The 27,910-nt window shown below is 42.4% G+C and overlaps 1 protein-coding gene across 2 annotated transcripts in view; it reads left to right on the top strand.

The window, feature by feature from the left end:
- The window catches only part of PPM1H (protein phosphatase, Mg2+/Mn2+ dependent 1H), an 87,741-nt gene that overhangs the window by 36,505 nt on the left and 23,326 nt on the right, over nucleotides 1–27,910 (top strand). For both annotated transcript variants that reach the window (XR_014502108.1, XM_083399834.1), the window contains exons 3-5: nucleotides 5,808–6,152; nucleotides 12,580–12,692; nucleotides 23,678–23,762. Coding sequence is in view for 1 of the 2 variants with exons in the window: in XM_083399834.1 (XP_083255960.1) it covers nucleotides 5,808–6,152; nucleotides 12,580–12,692; nucleotides 23,678–23,762 (543 nt within the window). In the remaining variant the exon portion in view is untranslated. The remainder of the gene's footprint in view (nucleotides 1–5,807; nucleotides 6,153–12,579; nucleotides 12,693–23,677; nucleotides 23,763–27,910) is intronic.

Here is a 27,910-nt window from a genome sequence, read left to right as displayed (position 1 = left end):
TCTCAGCAAAACACGTGTGTAAGCATGGCAGCTGTGGATAGAATGGGCAATAGTGCTCATTCTTTCCAGCTTCTGGTGCTGTCGCTCAGCTTGTTTTGCACCCCTAAGAACAATTGTGTTGAAAATGTGGATTGACTTATAAGCTCTGGGTTCAGCCCCTGAAATGCTTCCAATGATTTCTTCAGCTCATGATGGCCACCAACTTGGACAGCTTTAAAAGAGGATCAGACAAATCCAGGGAGGAGAAGACTATCGGCGGGACTTGCCATTGCACTCATTCCTATCTCTGAAGTCCACATCAGCCTCTGGTTCACACCTGTGAGAACGGGATGTGGGGCTCAGATAAGCCTTTGGCAGAGCTCTTCTTATGTGCCAACCAGGCAACCTTGTCCTGTACTTACAGCTGCTCCAGAGCTATGTTTTGAAACTTAGTATGATAAATAACGGTTAGGTGATTACGGGGGCCACCAGGTGGAAGATGGCCGACAATAACATCTCTCTGACCCATATGAGGTAATTAAGAGGCTGCTATGGGAAGTATGCAGTCTTCCTACCCCCCCAAGGAGATGGGGGGGCTGCCTTGCCAGCGGTGTCCACAATGCACCCCCAGATCCGAGAGATGGGGGTGCCGGTCACTTGGCACGAGCCCTCGATGAGGTCAGCTCTTCCTGACGCCGATTCCAATTAGCGCGTGCTGGTTAGCTTCAGCTCGGAATTATAATTGGAAACACATAATTGAAATGAAGCTGAAGCACATACATCAAGTAACGCTCGAGAGATAAGACTGCTGATTAATGGATCTCTGTGACCGGGAGTGACAGATGGATAAGTAAATCTTCTGATGAATCACCATTAAGAGACTGTATGTTTGGAATGAAGGGGGGGGGGTGTAGGAAAAAACTTTTTTTTTCTTTGCACGATGTGATATTAATAACCCTCCATCTCAGAAAGAATAAGATCGTTGCGTTTTACTAATCACAACCAGGAATTCAAGAACTGTGTGGGATGGATTATAGCTGGAGAGAGGATTGGTGAACGGTGAGAACGGAGGAAAATTTTATGACACAGTTAAAAAATGGCGTCTCGCCAAGACAGGCTTGCCGGAGAAAGAAGGACAGGGGGAGGAGAATCAGGACCATTGGAATGAGAAGGAATGTTGGAATGTAATCTTGAACTGACAGAGCCTCCTGATAAACTTGGCAAGTCTGAGAAAAGTAAAGGACAGACCGAAGATTAATTTTTTAAAGGAAGCATGGAACAGCGGCTGTCCCTGAGCGATATGATCTTTAGAGAGTACAAAACCCACACAGAGGATGCCTGTTTTCAATCTGCTTGTGAAAATTATCAGAGATCGCAAAGAAAGGAATATACGATAACAACAAGAAGATGAAGAAAGTAATAAAGGACTATCTGGATTGAACTGGATAGAACTGTTTAATTAAAGCAGCAATATAAGTGATGTTTGGACTCGTTCGGAGCTTGATGTATGGGTACCCCCAACAAAATTTAAAATTTGGCTGTATAATTTGGAACTAATGTGATTTGGATAATGTGATGTGATTGGCCTGTTAATAAAAATTAATTTTTTTAAAAAAAACAACGGTTAGGTGATTACAGCTGGTCATTATAGGTGGCTGCTGTTTTCTTTGCAGAGGGTGAAGCTCTGCTTAGAATGCCCAGGTTGTAAAGCTCATTAGCTGTGAGCAGAAGCTGCTGTTTGCCTCCATGATTCACCTTAGCATGTATGGAGTAGTGACATTCAAAATTACGTATGGTATCCAACTAAGTTAGACCCATTTAGTTTAATGGACATGCTCATTTAAGTCCATTGGTTTTAGAGCATCTACTCTTCAGGGTGAGCAAGTGGGCTACAGCTCTGCAGCTTCTGCTCCTGGTGCATGACTTGAGGTTCATCAAATAACAGGTGCAGCCAGAGACAGACGCAGTTTCTTCCTTTCCCCCCAAAATGCCAGTTGACCTGGGGCCAACAAGAGGGAGGAGACTCTGAGCTTGTCCACCCCCCCCCCCAAAAAAATTGAGAAATGAAAGTCTCTAGCCCTTGTAGAATTAGAGATAATAAAGCAAAATGTGTGAAATGAACCCAGTCCAGCCTTTCAGTGCTTTTAGAAAATGAGAGTAAAGTCACAGCTGTGATTGCTGAGTGCTGTAGAGAAATTCTAGAATCGCAGGTGTGCCAGGAAAGATGAAAAAAATGGCCTTAACCAGGAAGTCCCTTCTCTAAACAACAAGGACTTGCTGATTCATTTTGAAGCTGATCTTTGTTTTTCTTTGGTAAAGAAGTGGATGTTGCCCAGAGAAAACAACCAAGGAATTCAAGATTTTAGTTTAGCTATGCCCACCCAAAACCACAAGTTAGCTGCAAACACAGGAGTTTGTGTGCTCTTCCTAACTGATTTAATTTCATTCAGAAATGTGATTTGCCCCTCTTTTGAGTATGCAAACATAAAAAGAATTACCACGCACGTCCAGCGCATTTTAGTATATCCATATATCAGGGGGACATTGCAGCGGAGAGAGAGCATGGGCTATGTCACCCCTCCAAAATAGCCCAATTTTGTTATACAGTGGCAGGTGGATTGAGGGTGGGAGGACTGAGAGAGGAGTGTACGACAACCCTGAAGTGTAGTCTGGTGTTGCTATACTCTAGTCTCTTGGCTCTTTTTTTTTTTTAAAGGAAAATGCAGTAAAAAACAACAACTGGCTTTGTATGATTTAGGGGTAACACTGGTGCAGAGCAGGGCTCTTGTGCCTGGAAGTTCTTTGACAGGCAAAGATTCAACAGGTTAAGTCATTTCTAGTATAGAAATACAGTTACGGAAAAGTTTTAATTTGCTGACCTCACTGTCAGACATCTTAGTACTTTTGTGTAGCCTCATTTTTTTTAGTCCCTTTACCTCACTCGCTAATGAGAACACAATTTTGCCTAGAATATAAATCATATGCAAATCTGTGCCCTCTTCTGCTTTAAACCCAGAAAATCTTGCTCACACACCTGTTTCTATGCATTGTGGATTTTTTGAAGGAACGTCTTGTCCTCAAATAAGATTCAATAGTCTAACTTAGGTAACTACCTTACAAATGTTATCTGTACCTTTGCTGTTCCATGGTTCATTTCCCAGTTCTCTGGGTGCCTCATTTTTAAACCGGTTAAGAATTTAATATATGTATAGATGATAACATGCTTTGAAATACATAGCCTGAGTTTATTGAGCTTCAGTGTTTCAGAAGAGATTACCGTATTTTTTTGTCCTATAGGATGCTCCGTCCCATAGGACGCACCTAGTTTTTTAGGGGGGGAAATAAAGGAAAATCCCCCCCCCAAAAAACCAGGTTGGGGAAACCGAACCAGGTCGAGGAACAGTGGGATGGCAGCGCTGCGCCTCCCTGCTGTCCCCCGAGCTTGGGCTGGCTGATGTCTGCCCGGCGCGTGGGGCACTCTGCTTCAGGGAGCCTTGCGCGCCGGGCGGCAGGCTGCTATCCGCACCGTGGGGAGCCCTGCGGGGAACTCCTGCAGGGCTCCCCACACTGCGGATGGCTGCCTGGCGCGAGGGGCGCTCTGCTTCAGGGCGCCCCTTGCGCCGGGCGGCAGGCTGCTATCCGCAGCGTGGGGAGCCCTGCGGGGAACTCCCACAGGGTTGCCTAGGCTGCGGATGTGTTCCCTAAGCGCCGGGTGCTCTGCTTTCAGCGCGCCCGGCACTCCGGGAAATAGGCTGCTATCCGCAGCCTAGACAGCCCTGCGGGAACTCCAGCAGGGCTGCCTAGGCTGCGGATGTCTTCCTGAAGCCTGGAGAGCGAGAGGGATTGGTGTGCACTGACCCCTCTCGCTCTCCAAGCTTCAGCGAAAGCCTGCATTCGCCCCATAGGACGCACCCAGATTTCCCCTTCATTTTTGCGCCCTATAGGGCGAAAAATACGGTAGCTTTAAAATATGATTGCTGCGAAACGCTTGCTGCTAGAGGGCAGTCTTGTTCCAGAAGCTAGCCCATTTCACTGGGCTGCCTTTTTAAAAGAATCTGAAGCTGGCCTTCTTTGTGTGCCACATTAATGTGTAGTAGCACAGGAGTGAGACATTTCATTCTGCGTTTCTTGCTGAGATATTGTTGCATCTCTCAAAACTTATTAAAGCAAATGGATAAAACCTGAGGGTTGCAAGCACTTAGGAGAAGTCTCCCAGCGTGACATCAACTAGCAGACAGCCGTGCAAAGATTTTTTTTGGGAGGAAATCTAGTAGCTTGGAAATGTACTGGTTTACTCCTTAAAGCAATTTTAAGTACTGTGACATGCACTTTTTTCTTAATTATGACACCCCCACACACCCTCCCTGTATTGTTAATTCTCTTCGTTCAGCCAAACTTCAAATTTTGGATTTTACTGTTTTTTTGTTGCTACTAATAATCTAATGTTTATGCATCGTTATCAAATATTTGATTGATCTTGTTTTGTCTTGGGTTCCTCCAATCTTGTTTCATAAAATGAGGCTTGTGTTTTTACTTTTGGTCATAACCTGTTTTGAGGGCCTTGGGCGGAAAAGCAGCCTATGAATCTAATTGTAAATGTGAAATAAAATTGTGCAATGAATTGTCACAGACCAGGGGATACTTGGTCAGATGCACGCAGTGAGTGTTTATCCATATATATTGAACTATGCTCAGAAAATCAAACCCTGCATACAGGGTGTGAGTTTTGTTGACCCTGCATGTGCTGGGAGTGAGTCTCGTTGACCTCATTGAGGTTTAGTTCTGAGTAGGCTTGTCAGTTAGCAGGGATGCGGGTGGTGCTGTGGTCTAAACCACTGAGTCTCTTGGGCTTGCCGATCAGAAGATTGGTGGTTTGAATCCGCACAACGGGGTGAGCTTCTGTCGCTCTGTCCCAGCTCCTGCCAGCCTAGCAGTTCGAAAGCACACCAGTGCAAGTAGATAAATAGATACCACTGTGGTGGGAAGGTAAACGGCATTTCCATGCGCTCTGACTTCCATCACGGTGTTCCATTGCGCCAGTAGCGGTTTAGTCATGCTTTCCACATGACCCGGAAAGCTGTCTGTGAACAAACGCTGGCTCCTTCAGCCTGAAAGCAAGATGAGCGCTGCAATCCCATAGTTGCCTTTGACTGGACTTAACCGTCCAGGGGTCCTTTACCTTTAGCTTACCTATAAAATACTTTTATAAATAAAGTAACACAAAGATGTCACCTAATTATTTTTTTAAAAACTACCTGGTAGCAGATTTACAGGTTTCCAGCGGCAGAACCACAGTAAAACTGGTTAGTATTGCTGGGTGTCCTGTCTCAGGTGTGGAATACAAAAGGAACTAAATGACTATAAATGACCAGCTTTTAAAACAGAACATGCTTTTCTGCTAACATACATGATTATGTATGTTAAAATATACATGATTACATATGTTAAAATATTATGTATGTTAAAATATAGCTGAAGATTGGGATTTATTTTCCCTTTCACAATAGGGTATTTATAGGCAGCGTGGTGGTAATGAAAACGAGGCTAGTGGTTGCTAGTTATTTTCAACGAATTAAGGCTGAATATCTAAAACCTGACCCTTTGGTATGCTTTCCGTAGCTGGCGGGTGGAGACATTGCAAATACCTCTCTTTCTCTCTCTCTGAAAATTTCACGATTTGAAATTGGGAAATGCATCTGTTTATCTATGATCGAGCCATGCTTGGAATTGGGAATTGACATTGGGAAATTCATTTGTTCATGACTGGAGCCACTCTTGAAACCCCATTAATTTACGTTGTGTTTTGTTTTTTAATAATACTTACGCAGGAATCAGACGGCGTATCTTTCCACTACTGGTCTTTATTTGATGGGCACGCTGGATCTGGGGCGGCTGTTGTAGCATCAAAGCTGCTTCAGCATCATATTGCAGAGCAGCTGCAGGAGATTGTGGACATCCTGAAGAACTCGGCCGTCCCTCCCCCGACCTGCCTGGGGGAGGAGCCAGAAAGCATGGCTGCTAACACCCGAACTCTAACCAGAGCAGCCTCCTTACGGGGAAGTGTTGGCGCCCCGGGATCACCCGGCACTCCTCCGACTCGCTTCTTTACGGAGAAGAAGATATCTCACGAGTGCCTCATTATGGGGGCTATTGAGACAGCTTTCAGGGAAATGGTAGGTGTCTCTTCTGCTTAGTAGTCTAATGGTAGGATCCTTCTCTGTTGTTTTGGGTACAGGTGGGGCGGGGAGGGGGAATTGACATGCCAACGTCAGCACATTTAATAAGTTTGTCTGCTAAAGATAAATAAATGCCAGTCTTCTTAATGGTATTATTGGGCTTTTACTGGCAAAAGGAACCTCCACTAGAAACCTGCGTAACGGTCCTAATATGAGTAATTGTGGGCACACAGTTTGTGCCTTAAGTGTCACCAGTGAGAGCTTCCAAGTTGCAGTCTAAAAGAGGACACAGAACACTGGTTTAGGGTTAGGCAACTATCATGATCCATGTGGCAACTATTACTGTGGTGCACCCAAGAATCTGTGGCCTGGCTCAGTTAACCTAGACCTGTTTTTCTTTGCTGGGCCTACAGTAGACTTCACCAGAAGAGCCCTAAGTTGATGACAGAATATAACCAGAGTTTATAGCCAGTATCTGATGTATAGCATCATCTTCCCCAGTGCGAATGTAATGCTGACTTCATCAAATCATGTTTTGTACTCCAAAACTAGTTTTGTGAACTACTGTTCCTGTGCCTCATCTTCTTTAGAGACCACTTCCCCTTCCTATGTTAACCATTTTACATTGTGTACCATTGCAAACCACGGTTCCTCTATAAACCATGGTTTGGAGTAGATTTGCAACCCTGTTCCCTCTTTCCCTCTTGCTCTCTCCCTCTCTCTGTCTCTGTTTTGTCTTGGAATGTATTTGTGGGAGAAGGTGGAAATTTTATTTTACACATGGAAGCTATGACAAAATGTTGCCATCTTCCCATCAGCCAACCATTCCCCTCTCTAGGACACTCCATTTTGTGCCATCTGATTTGTTGCTTCTCCCTCCTCTGGCCCTAACAATCAGTTGGCATTCTGTAGCCACTGAGGATTCTCAGTCCTCATAAGACTGTTTTTGGGTGTCTTTCCAATTGGGTGGTTTTTTTATTTCATTTTTAAATTTTTATTTCTGAAAACCTTCAGGTTCCCCCAAACCTGCAGTTAAATTCACAGTCACCCCTGAACTTTGGAAATATAGGGAATGAATTGAGTTCTAATTAAATGAGTTAACATTAATTTAGGAAGAAGTATGGAGACTAATCAGATTCTGAGATTGCATTTGCAAGTCGTATTGATCACATGTCTTATGGTGGAGAGAAAAAAGGCCCTTTCTTTGTACAGACTTTGCAGATTTTTTCCTCCTTTGTGTCCACTGGCTGCTAATAATTAAATTGTTCTCAGTAACTAAATCATTAAATTGTTTGATAATTACTGTTCTGATCATCTCCATAGGTTACATCTTTTGTGGTTTTCTCTTCTTTGATACTGCTTCAGAGGCCTTAGAGAGACCCTGTTGTTTAAAAATAATTGGGGTTGAAAAATAATTGAGGGCAGAAGCATGAATTAGCGAGATAAAATTAAAAGTTGTTTAAAACATTCATATTGATTGACAATTAAGCATGAAAACCAGAATATTACTGAACTATGTAAAAAAAAAAGATATTGGTTTCACCAGATGAATATAAAAAATAAGTTAATACTTGGAAACCCCTTGGTAAAAATGTTAGTTTTACATTTTAGGTTTTCTTGCATTCACACCTACAGGAATTTGCAAAGCAGGTGCAAAATCTTGAGGATCTGATGCCCTTTTTTAAAATGGGCACATGAGCCGGAAGCTGTACGCCGGCTCCCTTGGCCAGTAAAGCGAGATGAGCGCCGCAACCCCAGAGTCAGCCATGACTGGACTTAATGGTCAGGGGTCCCTTTAGAGCTGGATTAGGGCCAGTAAATGTAAAAAGCTCCGTTATTTAGGGAGCTTCCTGATGACCCACCACTCTGCCCCTGTGGCACTAATCTCCTACCTCCCATCCATTACACTGCCCTTCAAAGGGTAAACAAAACTTTACTTGGTCTCCTGAGTTCAGAATAAAGCATGCAGGATTTATCGGAACAGAGGAAGCTGCCTTTATATACTGAGTCGGGCCATTGCCCATCTAGCTTAGTATTGTCTACCCAGACAGGCAGCAGCTCCCCAGGGCTCCCACTCCCAGCCTTCTTGGAGATGTGTGTGGGGGGGGTGTTGAACCCGGGACCTTCTGCATCCAGAACAAATGCTCTGCTACTGAGCTATGGTCCTTGCTTCGCAAATGGATGCAGCTCTCTAAGGTTTCAGACAGGGGTCTTTCATGGCCCTACTTTGTAGGAGATGTCAAGGATTGGAACTGCCACCTCTTGGCATGTTACTGCACTGCCACACCAAATTTCTTGATTTATTTTGCATATCAATATGCAGGGGATTTGATCTTCACTAGAACCATCTCTTTAGAGAAGTGCAGCAAATCCTTTTTACATCTTATTGTAACATTGGTGAGTTTTGAAGCGATTAGATGTAAAAGCGCATACAACTAGAAAAATAATAATTATACCCAGTTTGCGTATTGCCATTTATCAGAGCTAACAACCTTTGATGACTTTAAGCATGCACAGGAACAAAACCGTACGCAGCAGTGTTTCCTTGCGGGTCATGTTCAAATGTGTGTGCTTTTATTTATTTATTATAAAAAGTGTTAAAAATAAATTTGGCTAATAATAAAAAACCAGTTGACTCACCTCCAGAATGCTTCTCCACGCTGAATTTAACAAAATGTACAATAAAAATATTAAAGCGGTGGGGAGATAAACTTAGTGTGTTTGTGATATGAACAACTCCACTAGCTTATGAGGGCTTTGTGCTTCTATACATCTGTGTTCATCAAACTCTATGAATACTGAATAAATAGGTTGTCTGGAGGAGCCCGAAGTGCAGTTCATACTTTAGCCAGTAGGTGGCCTCATTGGGCAGTTTACATCTTGCTCCAGCTTGTGCCTGTCACAAAACCATCACAGAAATTCGTAGAGCAAATGGGATTGAGCCCTCAGTGCTGAACTGCACAGAATCTTATTTGTGACAGATGCTATTAGCATCGCAATCCATATACCCTGCTTCAGCCCACTTGGGGAGTGCTTGCTGCCAAGTCCTGCCAAGCAGACCTCTTAACTTTCTCACGTGCAAAATAACTTTCCTATTGCTCTACTTAACCTGGTGCCTACTGGATCTGAAAGCATGATTGTGGGGCTTGGTTGTCAATACGAATTGTGTGTCTTCTCACTAGTTGTCATGGCTACTGTTTGTTACGGTGCGTTGCCCTCAATACATTTATTTTCCATAAGGGGAGTGGGGGTGCCCTTCTGGGGCAAGACATGACCTGAAAGGGGAATATGTAGCTAAGGACCAGGGGACAAACCACTAGCCAGCCTTTCCTCCTGCGAGAAGACTAGTCTTATAATTAATAACATTAAATGGCAGGTGACAAATGGCAATTGCTAAACAAATTGGCTGTTTTTAATATGTGGAAAGCAAAGCTGTTGGTTTGTTTGTGTGCATTTTGATCCAGTCTTGTGAATGCTCCAGGGATGTAGTCCATGTTATAATGACAAACGGCTGACTTCAGGCCCCCCCACCCCAGGGTATGGAAAAACGAAATGAATAGATTCTACTGTATTGGGGGGGGGGCTAGCAAAAAGGACTGCAAGTGCGATCTTCTTTGTGAGGAAATGTATTTGTCTCCTGTTTGGCAATGTGCTATGTGTACACAACTCGGCTCTTTTGGCAGCCGTTCAGTATTGATACTCCTGCTAATGTTATGCATTCTGTTCCCTCAGCTATCTTAACAAGATTTTTGTAAAAAAGAAAGAAAGAAAATAAGCAAAAAGGCTGGATATGCACATTTGGCACATGTACAGTATTTTTCCGTGTATAACATGCTCCTGTGTATAAGACGCCCCCTATTTTGGGGGACTCAAAATTAAGAAAATACACTCAGCACTACCCATGTATAAGATGACCCCAATTTTTTAAACATTCTTTTCAGGTAAAAAAACCTAGTATTATACACGGAAAAGTACGGTACATTATACAAGTTTGTTAATGGGCAACATAGGTTCACAACCTGCTGCCCTTCAGATATGGACTGTAATTCCTGTTATCTCTCACTGTTGGTCATTCTGACAGGAGACGATGGATATTATAACTTACGTTGCCTTGAGAACACCATGTTGGATGCTCCTTCTCGGAAGTAGCTCAGAGCTGGTATTGACTTTTTAGCAAAATGAGAGGATAAAATTCAGAAGTGATTCCCTGCATGTGGCAGATACTATTTTTAAGTGCCCCCTCACAGTTAAAAAAAACCCAAGCAACTCCCTTCAGCGGTGGGGGTGGGAGTGGAGAATCAAGTATAAAAGGGACAAAGTTTTCAAACTCCTTCTGAAGTCTGGCTAGTCAGCTTTCCAGGAGGTTTTTTTTTTTTTTTTGCATAAGTAACATTTTCAAAAGTGAACCTCCGCCTGCAGCCTAAAATGGTACAGTCCATTTTGCCACTTCATTCCCAACCCTTTCTGCAGTGTGTGTAATGGTTGAAAACGTTTAAACGCACCTCTGGTCATGAAAGCTTAAGTTATGCTTTCCAGTTGTATTATGTGTGGCCATTTGTTGGTCAGTATTTGACCAATTGAGTTTGAAATTTTGTGTTTCAGGTGTTTTTTTTAAAGTGTGTGTGTGTGTGTGTGTGTGTGTGTGTATTCTGAGCTGCCCAGAGGGCTCCTCCTGTTATGGTGGAACTATCTATATAAACGGAGAGAATAAGATAATAACAGCAAATCGTTGCTCTTGTGGCGAGGTGTGCCTTTCAGAAGTCCACCCATTGTGCAGTTAAATTTTTATTTCATACTTCATGGGGAATTATCATCGTTTCTAAACCCAGGGTAGGAATGACTGGCTTTGGGGGCCAAACTAGATAGAAGGGGAACAGTTTTTATTATATAAACAGCAAGGTACTGTGGATAATTTGTCTGAAATGTAAAGAACAGCTGCTGAGAGACTCTTGGTTGGCAACATGGCAGGGTGAGAGGGTGCTCAGGCTCCCAACCAATGCCTTTTGTTATGTAAGCATTAATTGCATTGCCCCCAGGCTGCCTCTTAATTGTGGATGACCCAACATCCACAGAGTACTTCATGCTCTAAAGACAATACCGTGGAAGTGGTTGGTATGTTGTGCAGAGATCTGAATATTATAGTGACTTTCTTGAAGCAGTTGCTGGCTTAAATGGGGGGATGATGGGAACTGTAGTCCAAAAACAGCCAGAGACCCAAGTTTAGGAAACCCTGTTCTAGAGTGTGAGAATGTGACTTGGCTTGAATGTGTGTGTTTCTTTATCGTTCCTTTATTATAGCTTCCTATGTATAAGGCTGCAATCCTAAGCTCACTTACCTGGGTGTAAGCCCCATTGAATTTATAGGACTTACTCCTGAGTTGACATGATTAGGCTCGCAGCTTTACCAAGTTTCAAAATGGTTCTTCTTGCTATTGGTTTTCCTGCTGTGGTTTCTTGCTTGCCTAAAACAAGTGTGTGTGGTTATACACATGGCTCCAGAATGAGGTAGTAGAATGGACCATACCACTTCCGTCTACAGGAAGAGGGAATTGCATTCTTAGATGTTTCCCAGTGTAGAAGTTGTGACAACAGAGCTGGGTTGTGTCCATGAGGCAGACTGAGGCAGCCGCCTCAGGTGGTGAAATCTAAGGGTTGCCTCTTTGTGTGCCCCCTCCCTGCTGCTATTGGAGGAGAAGTGAGGAGAAGCAGCCTCTTCCAGTGAGATCTCACAGGGTTCTTTCAAGATCTTGCCAGAACCCAGAAGCCCTGTGACCCCAATAAGTGAGACTTCAACAAGGGCAGCGGGGGTAGACAGATGGCACATGTGGACGGCCATCTTCCATTTTGCCTCAGGTGGCAAAACTGGACGGGCAGTCTCTAATAGTAGTAGTAGTAGTAGTAGTAGTAGTAGTAGTAATAATAATAATAATAATAATAATAATCCTCACTAGCGGAAGTCTATTACATCAAGGAGTGGGTTGGGAACCTAGGGTACTGATCTCCTATCTTTTTCCTTGCAAGGGATTATTTTTAACATGGCATTGAAAAATGACATCCCTGACCTACACTCTGAATTAATACAGCCCACTCCCCTGCTTCCATTCTGCTACACATGCAGACTGGGCTTTCCTTTTGTTCTGTCCATGAGGTAATTGCTGCTTAGCTCTGTATATTTCTTATATTCCTCCACCTTTTCCCTGTCAGCTTCTCACTGCCTTCCTCAGTCTCCAGTATCCTCTGCTATGTATCAAACATTCGTCATAACTTCTTTGATTTTTCTGAAGCGCCTGAAATAGAAAACCCAGCATTGTCTGCTTTTCAGTATAACTATGCTTCAGACGGCGTTAACCGCTCACTGGGAAAAGAAAGACAGTATGTGGTTCTATGTGTTAAATTCTGACAGGTTCTCTCTTTTATTCCTCAGGACTTGCAGATAGAGCGAGAAAGGGCTGTGTACAATATATCTGGCGGCTGTACGGCCCTCATTGTGGTGTGTTTGCTAGGAAAGCTCTATGTGGCAAACGCTGGCGATAGCAGGTAGGCACAATTCTTCACGTTTCTTGGTAAGTTAAGAACATGTAAGAAAAGAACGACAGGCCCATCTAGCCTGGCACCCTGTTCTCACAGTGGCCAACCAAGATGCCTATGGGAACACAGCAAGCAGCTCCTGAGCAGAACTGAACTCTCCTCTCAGTAAGCAGCAGCTACCAACCTGCTGGAAGTTAGCATTATGACTCAGACCTGTCTGGTGAATGTTAAAATATCTAACCCATCATCTATCAAGTGCTCTGGTGTCCAAACTATCAAAGTGCATTGGTGTCAGGAGTCCTGGAATACAGCAAATCTAGATGAGATTTTTCCTGCTGCAAGGGTGGAGGACAGGAAAGTTTTTCTCAAATGGAAAGCAAGTGTCCTGTTGTACAAGCCAGGATACATTCCAAAAAAACGAGGTGGCTTCTTTTGAACCCGATGAAGAGCTAATATGACCCTTTTTTATTCACACGTTAGATGGTCTTAGCTCATTCTTGGCTTTTGTCATATAAAGGCAACTGGTTTATACGGTAACAATCTATACCTGAATCTTATCCAAAGTCTCTTACTGTGTCTTCTTGGCAAACGTCTCCTTTCCTGAGATGGGTGGAGGAGAGTACTTTCCAGTGTGTTCTTTTTCAAAGGGGTTGATATCAAGGTCAAAGCATTGATTTTCTGTCATTCGGAAATTGCATAAAGAAATGCAGGCACCAACCTCAGCAATGTTCTCTCAGCCTTTCTTCCCCTACTGCAGCATTGCTGTTTACTGTTCTGTTAATGTTTCAGCAGCGCCTTACAGTGCTAGGTACAATGCACTGTACAGTGGTACCCCTGGTTAAGTGATAAGAACTTAATTCGTTCCGGAGGTCCGTTCTTAACCTGAAAGTGTTCATAACCTGAGGTACCACTTTAGCTAATGGGGCCTCCTGCTGCTGCCACGCCACCGCCGCACGATTTCTGTTCTTAACCTGAGGTACTACTTCTGGGTTAGCAGAATCTGTAACCTGAAGCGTCTGTAACCTGAAGCGTTTGTAACCCGAGGTACCACTGTAATGCATGTTCACTATAAGCTCTAGACTAAACTATTGCTGTTACACTAAAGAATTTACAGCTACTGTAATAGCTGTTACACATCTGTAGCCAGAAATTTATCGTTTTGGATCAATACACAATTCAGCCCCTCTCGCCTTTTTCTAATTAGCCACTTCTCCTTTGAATATTTTACTTGTCTGCCTCCTTGCACCATTATTTCCTCTTGCCGCAGCCTCGCATATTGGCCCATTGCTTCAGTATGTGGATCTTTTCCTTCAGTAGGCAGAGAGTTCTGTGGTGTCACAGCAGCTCACACCATGATTGGAGAGGGGGCTTGCAGATCCACAGGGTAGTGGACAGGATCATGGAGGAATGCAACTCTAGTACTTTTCACATAGCAGGAGCTATGATATGGTATCACTACTTTTGCTTGGGCACCCTGTGTAACTTCCAAAACAAGGATGCTTGCTTGGTGAGTGGATGTGTTTTAAGTGCCAGGGAAGATAACCAGTTTCAGGTGGCATCTGGGAATTCAGATGACACACAGCAAACACCGTCACTTCTTTACCTCCCACCACTGCAATGTATTCTAGGAGAATTCTGTTTGTAGAGTAAGCATAAAGGATCCCTTCGCATCCCTAGACAACTGGGTAGCTGATTTGCAAGCTGCTCATGCTTGAATTCAGAACAAATTGATTTTCAGCATTGCTTGCATTGCTTGACAGGTATGTCCTAGCCCAGCAAACTGTTTGCCGGCTTGCATACTCATTTGCTTATCTGGGCTTGTCTCTGTCCACTGCATCTTTTGAGGTATTGAAAGTGGGGGGGGGGGGGATAAAAATAACTGGAGGCTACTATGATTAGACACTGGCTTCATTCCATCCCTCCTACCAATTCTGCCCTTGCTTTGCACCTGCCAACACTAAACTGTCCACTCTTCTAGTTTAGCACTCCAGTGAAGAAACAAAAGAATAATAATCTCCCATTAAGGTTTTCCCTAACAAACACATGAAACAAAAAAGTTGTCCTTACTTATGACTGGTTTATACAAATAAACTTTGTTTATTTTAATATATGGTTATGCTATTGGACATGTAAACAAACAGAGAAGCTGTGTGTGTGTGTTTGTTTGTGTGTGTGTAGAGGAATTGACCCAATCTGTGGAGACTCCTTTATCCATTTTTCATGTGTGCACCTGCTCTTTCTTCAAGTTACCACAATTTAAGGAGATGCCTTCCATCATTCCCCTATGTGGTCATTTGGGTTCATGTGAGATCTTCTCCACACAGCTGTGTGGTGCCACCACACCTGGGGGCTGCCTGCTTGGACTTGACCCATGAGAGGGCCTTTTCATGGAAGGTTGTGGAATGCCTTCTCTGGTGAGGTGTATCTGTCTCTCTTCTTATTGATGAGGGAATTAAAAAATAACTGAGAGTGTTGGTTGAAAGAATGTCTGTCTGTCTGTCTGTCTGTCTGTCTGTCTATCTATCTATATCTATCATCTATCTATCTATATCTATCTATCTATCTATCTATCTATCTATCATCTATCTATCTATCTATCTATCTATCTATCTATCTATCTATAGATGTGTTTGCCATCCTGGCGTCCTTGAGAATTAAGGATAGGATATAAATTGAATAAATAATAATAATAATAATAATAATAATAATAATGTAATCCAAGTGGAGAAAATCAACACAGATTCTTTGTTTGAACGGTGCCTCCATACTACTACATATTACAAGTAAGTAAGCCAGTGGTTTTTAAACTATTACTAGAAAACAGCAATGTAATTGTTTGTTTGTTTAAGGCAGTGGTTTCCAACCAGTGTGCCATGGCGGGCAGCACTGGCCTCTGTCCCTCTTTCCTTCCCTCCCTCCTCGGATGTCCTCTGCCTCGGATGCATCTCTGCCTCCCCAAGGCTTGCACAGCTGTTTATTGCAGCAGCCCTGGCTACAAGCTCCATAGGCTCTGGGTGGCTCTGGAAGGCACCTCTCTTTGGGACGGGGGGGCGGGGGGCAGCTCAGAGACCAGGGGTGGCAGCAGCTGCTGCCTAGACGACTCCCAAGGAATAGGGGAGAAAAGGCTGAGGGAACACTCCACAATGGAGGGTGTTTGAAAAAAGGTGAGAGGCTGGTGGCTCTGCAGGCAAGTAGTGACATAACTGGGTTCCTGAGCCCCGCACAGGTGCCGCAGAAAGAATGTAGTTGGTTAAAGGAGCTGTGGGCTCAAAAAGGTTGAAAACCTCTGATTTAAGAGATTTTATAAACATCTAAGTAAAATGATTATCGCCAATATACAGATAAAACCAGCAGACTTTTAAATAGCAAAATTATATGCCTGGATATGCTTGCTAAAATAAAATAAAAGTTTTTAGCTTATTTTCAGCTACTCCTTTATGTTCTGTAAACAATCAGTGGATGTAGTCCAGGCATGATTCTGTGTGCGTGTTTAGCTGCCATTGTAAGCAAATGGCTGGGGGAGAGGGAATTTTTCTTTTAGCCTTCAGTTTCCTCCGACTGCTTTGGTTGCTTTCTGACCCATATAATCAAAATCTACTTATATCGACATAATGTAGTCCCCTTGCCTTATTCTGTCCATCTGCTCAGTCGCCCACTTTCTTCTTCTTCTTTTGCAATTGACACATATTGGATTCTTCTTCAGAGATGCCAGATGCTTCTGGCTCACCTGCATGTTCAACTGCCTGTTGACAAAATGAGCACAACCTCCCCGTGGCTCGGAATTCATAACACACTGTCAAACAGAGTTTTCCAAATGGTTTCTCTTTGTCACTTCTTGCCAGATTTTAGTATACCTTATAAAAATGTGCAGTTCAGTCTTATGTTTCAGATTGTTTCTGGCTGAAAAGGTGTGCAATAGAATCAGAGCACGCTGTGAATACTCTTTTAACAGGGGGAGGAAAATTTCCTGTTGTTTTGGTTCATTGGAATACCAATAGGCCTAACTTGTGTCTTCCTTAAATTCATCAGTTCCCATCAGTAGTCTTTTTTCTTTTTAAAGTTGTGAACCCTAGCAAAAACAACAAAAAAGTGATGGGGGGGAACCATGGTTAGCACCAGTGTTATATTAAAGAGATGTGAGGATCCCATTAAGACTCAAATAATAAATGGATCCGCGATTATGAGCCAAATTTGTGAGCATCCCCACTGCAAAGAAGATTTAAGTTTCAAAAAGTATACAGTTTGTTCCAGGATATGAAATATGTGAGGGTGGTTTAACTAAGAGGTAAGGCTGACAAAGAAATGAAAGGGAAAGTGCACATTTCTGAGACTGGCCCCTGATTTGTAAAGAGCTCTGGACCACATCCAAGTCAGCAATTTGAACATGGGTGGGACAGTCATAAGGTTTGAAATACTGGAATTTATTTGGAATTTATTACTTGTTTCCTGGTTTCTCATCCATTAACATGTTATTGCCATCATATCCCTATGATTGTCTCCACAAGCACAAACTGGTATAAACAGCAACTGGAACTCAGGGCTGTCGTTACCTGGGGGTGCAAGCGGTGTGGGGCACCTGGGCACCGAATTCTGGGGGGTGCCTGGTGCCCACTGCTGAAGCCACTTAAGCTCTTAACCTGTTATGAAATAATAAATAATTTTGATCAAGCTAGAAAAACAAAATACATATATACCCAGGTATTACCAAAATGTATACCTACTGTTTCACTAAAGGACTTTCGACTTTGTGCGCTCATTTACTGAAGACGCATTGCACCAGTGGCAGCGCTTGTCAGACTTGGGGGCGCTGGGCGGATCTTTGCACCCCGTTGGCGCATATGCTAAAGACTCCCCTGCTGGAACTTGTACTTTCAGGTTTCCCTACAGTAACTTTATTGATGGGACTTGAGTATGAATCACACATCTTGTTTTCTTCTTAATGTAGACCAAGGATGTACCATATCACTCCATTTAATTGTTTGAAACAATATGTTTCTTTTTGTAATGTATTGTGCTAAAAATACTAGCAAGACACTTAATCTGAAAGATGTATCTTTGGGCTGAAAGATGTATTGTTCAAGATGGAGCACCTTATGTAGGGATATTTAATCACTGAGGGCCCTTCAGTTAATGTTGATGTTCTCATCTCACCAACATAAGTCAGCCTGCCTCATCTAGCAGTGGTACTACAGAATCTGACTGCATATTTGTAAAATACATGAATGTCAATACAGAGTATGACAGATTGAGTCACCTTGGCTCTTAGAATCCGGTAGTTTTCATATCTAGATATTTCCTTCAAGAACATATTTAAAGGTTTTGAAGTGCACAGTTCTGTCAGTTCAATCCTGCCTTGAAATGAAATGATCAAATTCCTGCATTAATTTAGGACATAACGCTTCTAGTGGCCAGTTTGGTTGATTTAATCATTCTGCCAGACTCTAAATATATAAATGTTAAGGATGGAAGAATGTTTTTGCAAATGCATTACCAGGTCTGGATCCCACCTCTGAAGGCCACAGAAAATTTACGAAGGCTGGTAGTGTTTCTTTAACGCTCTTAACTGCCCAATCTCTCAGTAGATTGTACTTTTCATTGACTGCATTTTAAAGTAATTGTCAAAGTGCCTCTAAAGTGTGTTTGTGTGTGTGTGTTGAATTGATAGTCTGTGAATCCAAAAGCATTTCTACAGAAAGGGTTTGTCGTCGTCAGCAGTAGAAGTGCTGCTGGCAGAGTCTGGATGAGTCTGGATGAGACTGGGCAGCCATCTGCTGAGACTGATTAGAGGCCAATTCAAATGTCATAACAATGACATAGCAGCTGCTGAATAGCACATAGCCACATGAGTCTGCCACATGGCCCACGCAGAGCCTTTAACAGGGTCTGTCCAGTGATCAAAGCTCTTAGTTGATGGTTATCTCCTCCTAATTCTAAATTTATTTAAGGCTTATTGAATTTCAGGTTTAACAGTTACAGTAACAGCAACAAACTCCAGTCATCCCTCCTTCCTCTGCCCACAACAAAACATCAGCTTTAACCCATGACGTTCAGTTTACTTGGAACTGCCAGGCAAAGAACCTCAAGTGTAACTGGTACACATGCAATGATAGCCATAAACGTGGGCATAAACAAAGGTGAAAGGCTTCTGGGACAACCTGTTGACCCAAGTTTGTGGAGTCCTGACTTCAGGAGAACCAGAAACATGCCCTTCAGCTTCAGCCTGAGAGATCAATACTTTATATCCAAAAATATGCTCTTTGAAGCCAGCATTCAACCTGACTCTGAATCCACGCATGTACATTATCTGTCTACCAACCAACTGCACCATTCAAATGCCGCAAACATTATGCATGAAGCCACTCCTAAAAGTCCTACTTTACTTAATTCTTCTCTTTCCTTTTGCCTGTTTGTCCATCCTGTGGTCACTTCATGCCGTTTTCACTTGACTGATACAGCTAGGATTTGCTCTTGTCTGCCTACGCACAGTATCAAAACTCTTACTATTTCTATCATAGACTCATGCAACGTCCTCCTTGTTGCTCTCCCTGTCACTGAGCTTTCCATCTCCAGTGTTGCTGGCCATCGTACATTTGGCGTTTCCCCTACTTATCTCCTCCCCCTGGTGTGCGTGTGTGTGTATGATGTATAAAATATAATTAAAAACAATTCAACATTACATTTTTTATATGGCTGACTTCACTGGCTTCCTTGTCCTTTCTATTCAGCTTCACTTTAAGCTTACCATATTTTGAAAATGTCTGCAGAACTTCTTTATCTCTTGCTATCTCTTTTCCCTTCTTTCTCTACGTTATGTTCCCTTCCCATTAAGAAATCCTCTTTGCGTTCCTCACTGCTTGCTTCTCCCTACTGCAGAAATGCCCTTAAACTTGACATCTCACTCTCTTGGTCCATTAGTACATTCAAGTGCCTCTTCAAAACACCCTTTTTCCACTTTTCAACCAGCATTTTCTGGGTGATGTTCTTTTGCCTTCCTCCATCATGCCTTTGATCAGATTGTAAGCCTGAGGACATAGTCCATTTCACTTTTCATTTTTGTACTATGCCTAATGGTCTTAGGTGTTGCTGTTGTCGTGCTTGATAAAACAAATAGTTGTATTTCTGAGTATGGCTATTTTAAAACATCTATATATTCCATTTTCTAAAATTCTATCTTCAGTTTTACTCCGGACACAATCATTCAACCAGTTATACCCTTTGGATAACTCCTGTTTGTCTTAATGGAAGCCATTTAGAAGAAATCTTGATGGATATTCCTATGGTTATCTTACAATTTCAAGTTGGGTGGCATTTTCTGAAGCTTCATCACTGGGCTACCTTGTCCAAACAGGCTGATCTTTTGAAAAACGCTCTCACTTCTTGGAACTGACTTGTTCACAGGCAGTAATTGCATTCAGATAGATGGGCACAACAGCAACATATTTAATCACAAGTTGTACCTATGTTTTCTAGGAAAGAACCAATAAAGATCTGTAGCTACGATATTTTTATTACAGAGCAAGAAGGTTTCATGGAGAATGGAAGGAGGTGATGGAAATGTAGTAGGGTAGTTCATGTATTTTGCTTGATGAGAGTGCCTGAGTTATAATAAATGGTTTAAAAACAAAAACACACAACACACATTTTTGTGTGTGATTATACAGCCTTCTCGAACCCTAGTGCCCACCATATATTTTGGACTACAGCTCCCATCAACTTTGGCTGGCGCTGATGGGACTTCTAGTCCAAAACAGCTGCTAAGCACTAGGTTGGTGATGTGCAATCCAATATAATAATTAATTTCATTGAAAATTCAGGATCATCTAAAAAAATCCAGTCATCTATAAAATAATGTAGGCTGAGAAAAAATTAGGTTGACTCTCAAGGTATGGCAGGCATATCTACTCTCTTGTCCTTACAGTCTGTAAGCTCTTTGGTTCTTTTTTCCCCTTCTAAAATGATAAAACAGCTTTTCCCTCCAGGCTTTTAAAAAGAAAAATACCCCGGCCTGGATCCAAAGAACTTTGTTCAGTGTGACTAGGAGATATTTGAACATATGTTTTTCAAAACACCATGCCCACCCCAAATTCTGTATGGCAAACCTCTCCTGAAATTAAAGGGCATTTCAAAATCAGTTTGAAGGCATGGCAAGGGGCGGAGGTGGTCTGCCATTGAAAGTAGAAAGTAAAAGCAAACAATCCTATTGGGTATTAAAGCTGCTCATTGGATTCCAGCCACTAAGTGTCATTTTCAGAGATTTTGTTTGCCCTTCTTGCCAGTGAAATATAGCTTTAGGTGCATTATGATTTCATGCAGGTATTGCACATTTTAAATATTTGTGAAACATTTGAACCCAAGTTAAATACATTAGTACTCTACCTTTGCTTTAAATTTCAGTGATTGTGCTTGCAGAGAAAAATTGAAAGTGTAGAAAAGGGTGCATTGGACTTTTGTTGTGTTACTCAGTGTAGTATCACTCCTCCTGCTCCTCTGATCATCTGAGTCCATTTCGAAATAGATTTTATGGGTCCAAGAAGTAAAAAAACAAACAAACTTAAACAACCTTTGGGTATCCAGTCACACCTTTGTGACACGGGTGGCACTGTGAGTTAAACCACAGAGCCTAGGAGTTGCCGATCAGAAGGTTGGCGGTTCGAATCCCTGCGATGGGGTGAGCTCCCATTGCTCGGTTCCTGCTTCTGCCAACCTAGCAGTTGGAAAGCACGCCAGTGCAAGTAGATAAATAGGTACCGCTCCAGTGGGAAGGTAAACGGCATTTCCGTGCGCTGCTCTGGTTCGCCAGAAGCGGCTTAGTCATGCTGGCCACATGACCTGGAAGCTGTACGCCGGCTCCCTCGGCCAATAAAGCGAGATGAGCGCCGCAACCCCAGAGTCGGCCACGACTGGACCTAATGGTCAGGAGTACCATTACCTTTATGGTCATTCCAGGTTACTTCCACAGTATTAACTTCTTGCAGATCCTACTTCTGTTTTGTTTTACTTTGTGTGATCATTTTCTTATGCATGAGAACTGCATAAGCATTTCTAGGCTCCTTATAGATAAAAGGTTTTCACTCAAGAGTAGACACACTGAAATTAATGACCATGAGCCACTTAGGTCATTACATACTTAGGACTGGTTATTGATTTCGATGGGTCTCTGCCTGTGTGTGTGTGTGTGTGTGTGTGTGTGTGTGTGTTAGTCAGTTGCTCTAGACTCTAGAGAACAAGAGACGAAGCAGTCCTGTATAAATTGCTGGTGAGACGATTCCTCTGCTTCGCATACAACCATAATGCAATATTTCAGATGAATGAAAGACTTGATCTTACATCTGATCCACCTATTGTTGAATCAGATTGTTAGTTCAGACATAATGAGAACAAACCTAGGCAAGCCTTGAGTTTTTCCTCTCTCACCCTCCACCAGTGGGGCTGCGAATAGGAGATAAAATGCTCTCATTTTAGATTAACTGCAGCTTGTTGTATCAGCTGAACCTGGATAAGCTGCTGTTCATCTTAACTATTGTTAGTGGGGGGGGGGCTTAACATCAAACCATAATTAATTACACTCGTTTGTTTTCCTTATCTACTTAAAATTAACCACAGTTTAGTCACAGTTTAGCATGTTATCAAACTCTAAACTAAAACAGAAACAGAACCAACTGATAGGAGTTATATAGTAGGGTTGCTATATTTCAGAAAGTGAAAATCTGGGCACAAAAGTTGTCGCCCTACGCCCAGTTTTTCCCGGACATTTTGGCAGATTTTCGGAAATTCTGCCTGGATGCTATTTGCAAAAAAGACGAATCCTGGTTATGTCCAGGAAATTCTGGATGTATGGCAGCCCTAGGTTATAATCCAAAACTTGCTGAGAAAGGCAATGCTAAAGGTAAAGGGACCCCTGACCGTTAGGTCCAGTCACGGACGACTCTGGGGTTGCGGCGCTCATCTCACTTTACTGGCCAAGGGAGCCGGCATTTGTCCGCAGATAGCTTCTGGGTCATGTGGTCAGCATGACTAAGCCTCTTCTGGCGAACCAGAGCAGCACTCTGGCAAACCAGAGTTTACCTTCCCACCGGAGAGGTACCTATTTATCTACTTGCACTTTGACGTGCTTTCGCACTGCTAGGTTGGCAGGAGCAGGGACAGAACAATGGGAGCTCACCCTGTTGCGGGGATTCGAACCGCTGACCTTCTGATTGGCAAGCCCAAGAGGCTCAGTGCCACAGCGCCGCCTCCATCCTCCTCTCCTTCATAGCCCTTCCCTTTTCTTGCCATTTTATGCCTTCCCTTTCTCTGAGCAAATATAGCAATGAGGCCAGACTACACAAAGAGGTAAAACCTGTAAACGTAAAGAAGAATGAACTTCCAACTATTAGGATGCAACAAACATCCTGACTGCACTATTGGGGCAGTCACCTTTCAAGGTCATATAAGATCAAATTATAGCTTTTTGTCTGATGTCTCCTTCATAAGGTTTTAGAGTGACAGTTATATCATGGAAATAACAGGAAAATGCCCATTGCTGGAGAGGATTTTCTTTTCCCATTGGTGTTTGCAGGTAGGCTTTTCTGAGATGAGAGGGAGAGAGACAGTTCAGTTATCAATCATCCCATTTCCTGTCTCCCTTGGCAGGTACCTAGTTAAATTTTTGTTTAGACAGGATTTCCTATGCCATCTCCATTTGCTGCTAGAATGGTTATGTTCTGACATGACATACAACTGGAAAGCAACTTATATGAGTCATCTGAAGCCAGACGGTTTACAGACACCACAGAGACCACAGCATACAGTGGTTTGTCCTCTAATCTGTGCTATAAGGTCCCCTAGGCAAATAGGCTTTTCTTAATGTTTGGATTAAATACAATGGAAAAGTAGTGTGTCTGGTAATTTTAGTAATACACTGTTGGGTCTAGGCTTTTTATAATACAGACCCAAAGGGACTGCTCTCCTTCACTCCCTCACTGTGTGTGTGTTTTTTTATATATATATTGCAGGGCAATAATAATCAGAAATGGAGAAGTCATTCCAATGTCTTCAGAATTCACTCCAGAAACAGAACGTCAACGTCTTCAGTATCTGGTAAGGGCCTAAAGATTTGGATTAGTGGGTGGTGGTGTACATTGAGCTATCACCTTCTCAGCCCTTATCTGAAATGAAACTTGCACTGCCCTTCTGGAACTATATTGTTATCCCACACTTCAGCCAAAAAAGGCTGAAGAAATGTGGGTGAAAATACCCTGCTGCTAGGCTTACAGGCTTACATCCAAAAGGAAAAGGAATTGGAATGGAGGAGGAAGGAAAAGCAAACTCGGTCACGATTTCTTAGTCACAGAGTTCTTGTAATGACTAGCCGTAATGGAAAGATTTCCAAGAAGAGGAGGAACTAAAAGTTACTGGTCTCTTAGCAAAGCTGATGGAGAGCTGTGCTGCCCCATTCCCATCAGGCTGTAGGAAAGGGGATCTGCACTACATTTTGAGTTGGCAAGTAGGTATTAGGGCTGGTTGATAACTGATTTTCAATATTGCAATATATCACCAGCTGAACATCGTGATATATCGATATATCATGATACCTGAAATAAGGAAGGAACTACGCAGAGGCAAGCAGGACAATGTCCTGGCAATTGCTACTGCTTAAGGGTCTAAAACTGATAAATGATGGTCACTTTCAACAGCAGGCAAGCCAAAATGCATCCGAATGAGACTTCTGTTTTTGGGCTTGGCTTCCAAATGCTGGTATTCAGGACAATCTAAAGTACGGTGATGAGTCATAGTGAATACAAATAATCTGAGACTGCCAGCAGGTCTGCTAGGAGGCAGATGCAGCAGTGGCAGAAACAGTTTGCCATGACCATGGTACGTTTCAGCAGTAGCGGTGACAACCTGCAAGGCCTTGTGGTGGTGATAGAGAGTGACGGCAGTAGCAGCAGTGGCCTGTGAGGACTCATGGCAGTCTGGCAGTCCCAGATAATTTGTATTTGACTCATCACCATACTTTGCATTGTCCTGATTACCACTATTTGGTAGCCAAGCCCCAAACCAAAAGTCCTGTTGTGATGAATTTTGGCTTGCCTGCTGGTGAAACCGAGTGTGTGATTATTGATAATGTTGTCATTTATCCGTTTTAGTCCCCTAAGTACTAGCAGTTGCCAGGACATTGTCCTGTTGGCCTCTGTATAGTTCACATCCTTATTTCTGACATTGTGGTAGATTGCATTGTTTAGCTGGTGATAGTGTTAGGTTTACCTGGTGATAACGTTGCAATGTTTAGCTGGTGAGTTATTGTGATGTTGGAAACCAGATACCGCCTAGCCCTTATATTGCCAGCTCAAATATTATGAAACAATTATCACGATGTGAACTTTCAACCCGTTTTGTATGATATATTGATATATCGCCCAGCCCTACTTGGTATCAATAATAGTGATACATTTAGGCTTGCTCTGAGAAAGTGTACTTTGGATTTTTCAGAACTGACAGCTCTCCAGAATTGGCAGATATTGGAAGGGTAACAGGGCAATGGTCATCCTTGCCCTTTCAGCGGCTGTTGTGGGTATAAGAAAACACACACCCTAAAATCCCTTTTCTCAGGCTGTGGCATCTGGCTTGTGCCTTAAATTCCACCAGTGCAACTGGCACTTCAGCCAGATGCTCCAAACCAGCCTGTTTCTCCCCATCTCTGAAACTTGACTTTAAAACCAGCGTGTCGTCATTAGTGTCCTCTCCCACTGTGCCCAGAAGCTGATGGGGACAAGCTTGTATAGGCCAGATGGCCTTTCCTTTCTCAGAAATGCTCGCTCTGAGTAGAACAATGCTTCGCTGGCTATAAATGCCGAAAGAAATGTGTGTGGTTGTGGTGATTGCGGGGAGGCGACTATATTCTTCTGTGCCCTGATTTTATTGCTGTTTACATTGCCAGAGTCTGAAACATTTCAGAGCGAAGAGCTACTTTTGGAGTCTCGTTTTTCACAGTGATGAATACAAAGCATCTGCAATAAATATTTATGCTGCCTGCATTTGCAAAAAAAAAAAAAAAAAAAAAACCCCAACGTGTTTGTCTTTTAAATTAGCAGGGATCTGTAGCATCTTGAGAGTGGGGTTTCATTTGAAGAAAGCAGAGATAAAACATTGCCTGAGAGGGTCTTTCCCCCCTTCAGCCTCTTTTGATGTTCATGCTGGTTAGATTTGAAAATAGCAGCTGCCTTGAAAAATATTTATGCTACTTCCCCTAACTCTTTTCTTTACCTTTGTTTGTTTACTGCATCTCCATATGTAGCAAATGCGCTTGGGTTATGGCTATCTCGTTCAAAGGAAGTAGGTGGGAGATACCAGAAGTGTGAAACCACATTAGAGAGATCCTTTCAAATGCGGTGGAAGTAACATGTAGAAGATAATTTTAGGACCATTGGTATTTCTGACCAGTTTTCACCTACTGCTGTTAGGTTTATGACTACTCTTGGTTTGTGGTCAGGGGTCTCAAGTACTCCTGCAATCGATGATTTCAAAAACAAATGTCAATACTTCTCCCAAGAGGATTCTGTACCACTTTTTAGATTTAGCATTTTTCACTCACGCACTTCTCCTTGCGGTTGTCTAAAATTGTTATTGCTTAATATTGACAGAACATTCTGCAAGGAAGAAATACATTTCAGAAGTCCTATCCTTACATTTGATTCTCTCCTCTCTCCATCCCTCCCCTTCCCTTCATATTTAATCTGATTTTGTGTTTTATAAGGAATTATTGGGGGTAAAAATCTGCTGCCCGAAATAAACAGAACTGCTTCTTTTCTTTGGTATCCTATTAAACCAAGGTGCACGTGACTTGTTTCATAATTTAATATTTCTTGCTAATCACCTTGAGGAAAGGCAGAATATAAATATTTTAATAAATAAAAGTGATTTTGTGCCTATCAGTTTTTTTAAAAAATTGCTACAGGGAAGCGCCTGAGTATGTTCCCTTCTCCTCTTCCATTTAGCAGTTCCAGAAAAAAGCACAAAAGAAGTTTTTTGCAAATTATATATAAAAGCACTAAGCCTGCCCACAAATTGAAATAACTGTTTAGTTATTACAAGAAAAAGAGAATATTGTATTACTTAGGGTCTTGTCAACAAGCAAGAGGAATCTCAAATAAGCCATTGAACCTATATGACTTGCATAAAAAAAAGTTAGACCATAAATTTCTAGTATTATACCAATCCCAGTTTTAGAAGTTGCTTTCTGTGTTCTAAGCTCTGAGCAATCTATGACTTATTTCCTACAGTTCTTCCATCATGGATTTGCATATTGACTCTTGTTTCAAGGAGGTCTTATGGTTTTTCCTCTTCCTTTTTAATAAAAATAAATTTGTTTCCCTGTTGGAAACCTTACCTAGCTTCCTCCAAATTTATTATGAGCGCCTATTACAAACACTTGATAAATTAGCAAAAAAATTTAAAAAATAAATTGATTTGATCCAGGTATCAAAACAAATGAAAGTCAACTGTCTCCATCCCCCCCCACACCTACCTACACACACGCAAACGTTTTCCCCAATAGTTGAGGGGTTTGAGCAGAATTGATTTTAAAAGAATACAGTTGTACCTTTGTTCTCAAATGGAATCAGTTCCGGAAGTCTGTTCGACTTCTGAAAACGACGGCATGGCTTCCAGTTGGCTGCAGGAAGCCAACGGACGTTCGGCTTCCAAAGAAAGTTTGCAAACCGGAACACTCACTTCCGGGTTTGTGGCATTCGACTGTACTACAAAATAGCTCTTTAGATTTGCTTTAAGCACAGCAACTATTTTTAAAGATCAGGAAAACTTTAACTGCCTTGGTTGGCTTAGATGAACTGGAACCATTCATGGAAAGCTGAGGGTATCAAAACTCTTATGACAACGCTGAACTAAGCAGATCTCCGGGTAATTTTGTTCGGTTTGCTTCATGCAAGCGGACGCTGTCCATTATTTCAGCGAATGTACTGATACTCTGACAAGTATGCAAATAGCTTGCATGTTTCCTTTAATTTGCTCATTTGCCGAGGACACTCAGGTTAAGCCAAGCTCAAACATCATGTGCGTGTTCTTCTGTATTTAGCGATACAGCAGTAAACCAGAAGTTAATACTCACGTTTTATTCTGAATGGCATCGCATCTCAGAATCCCCATGTAAAGCAGGTACTATGTAAACAGGTGGGGTATACAGGAAAGTTTATATAAAAAACCACCTCAGTATCCAGAAGCCTGAGCTG

This window comes from Podarcis tiliguerta, assembly GCF_965153285.1.
Source record: "Podarcis tiliguerta genome assembly, chromosome: 10".
Taxonomy (NCBI): Eukaryota; Metazoa; Chordata; class Lepidosauria; order Squamata; family Lacertidae; genus Podarcis; species Podarcis tiliguerta.
The sequence above is the reverse complement of the archived record's forward strand: the minus strand, read 5'-3'. Positions and strand labels throughout refer to the sequence as shown.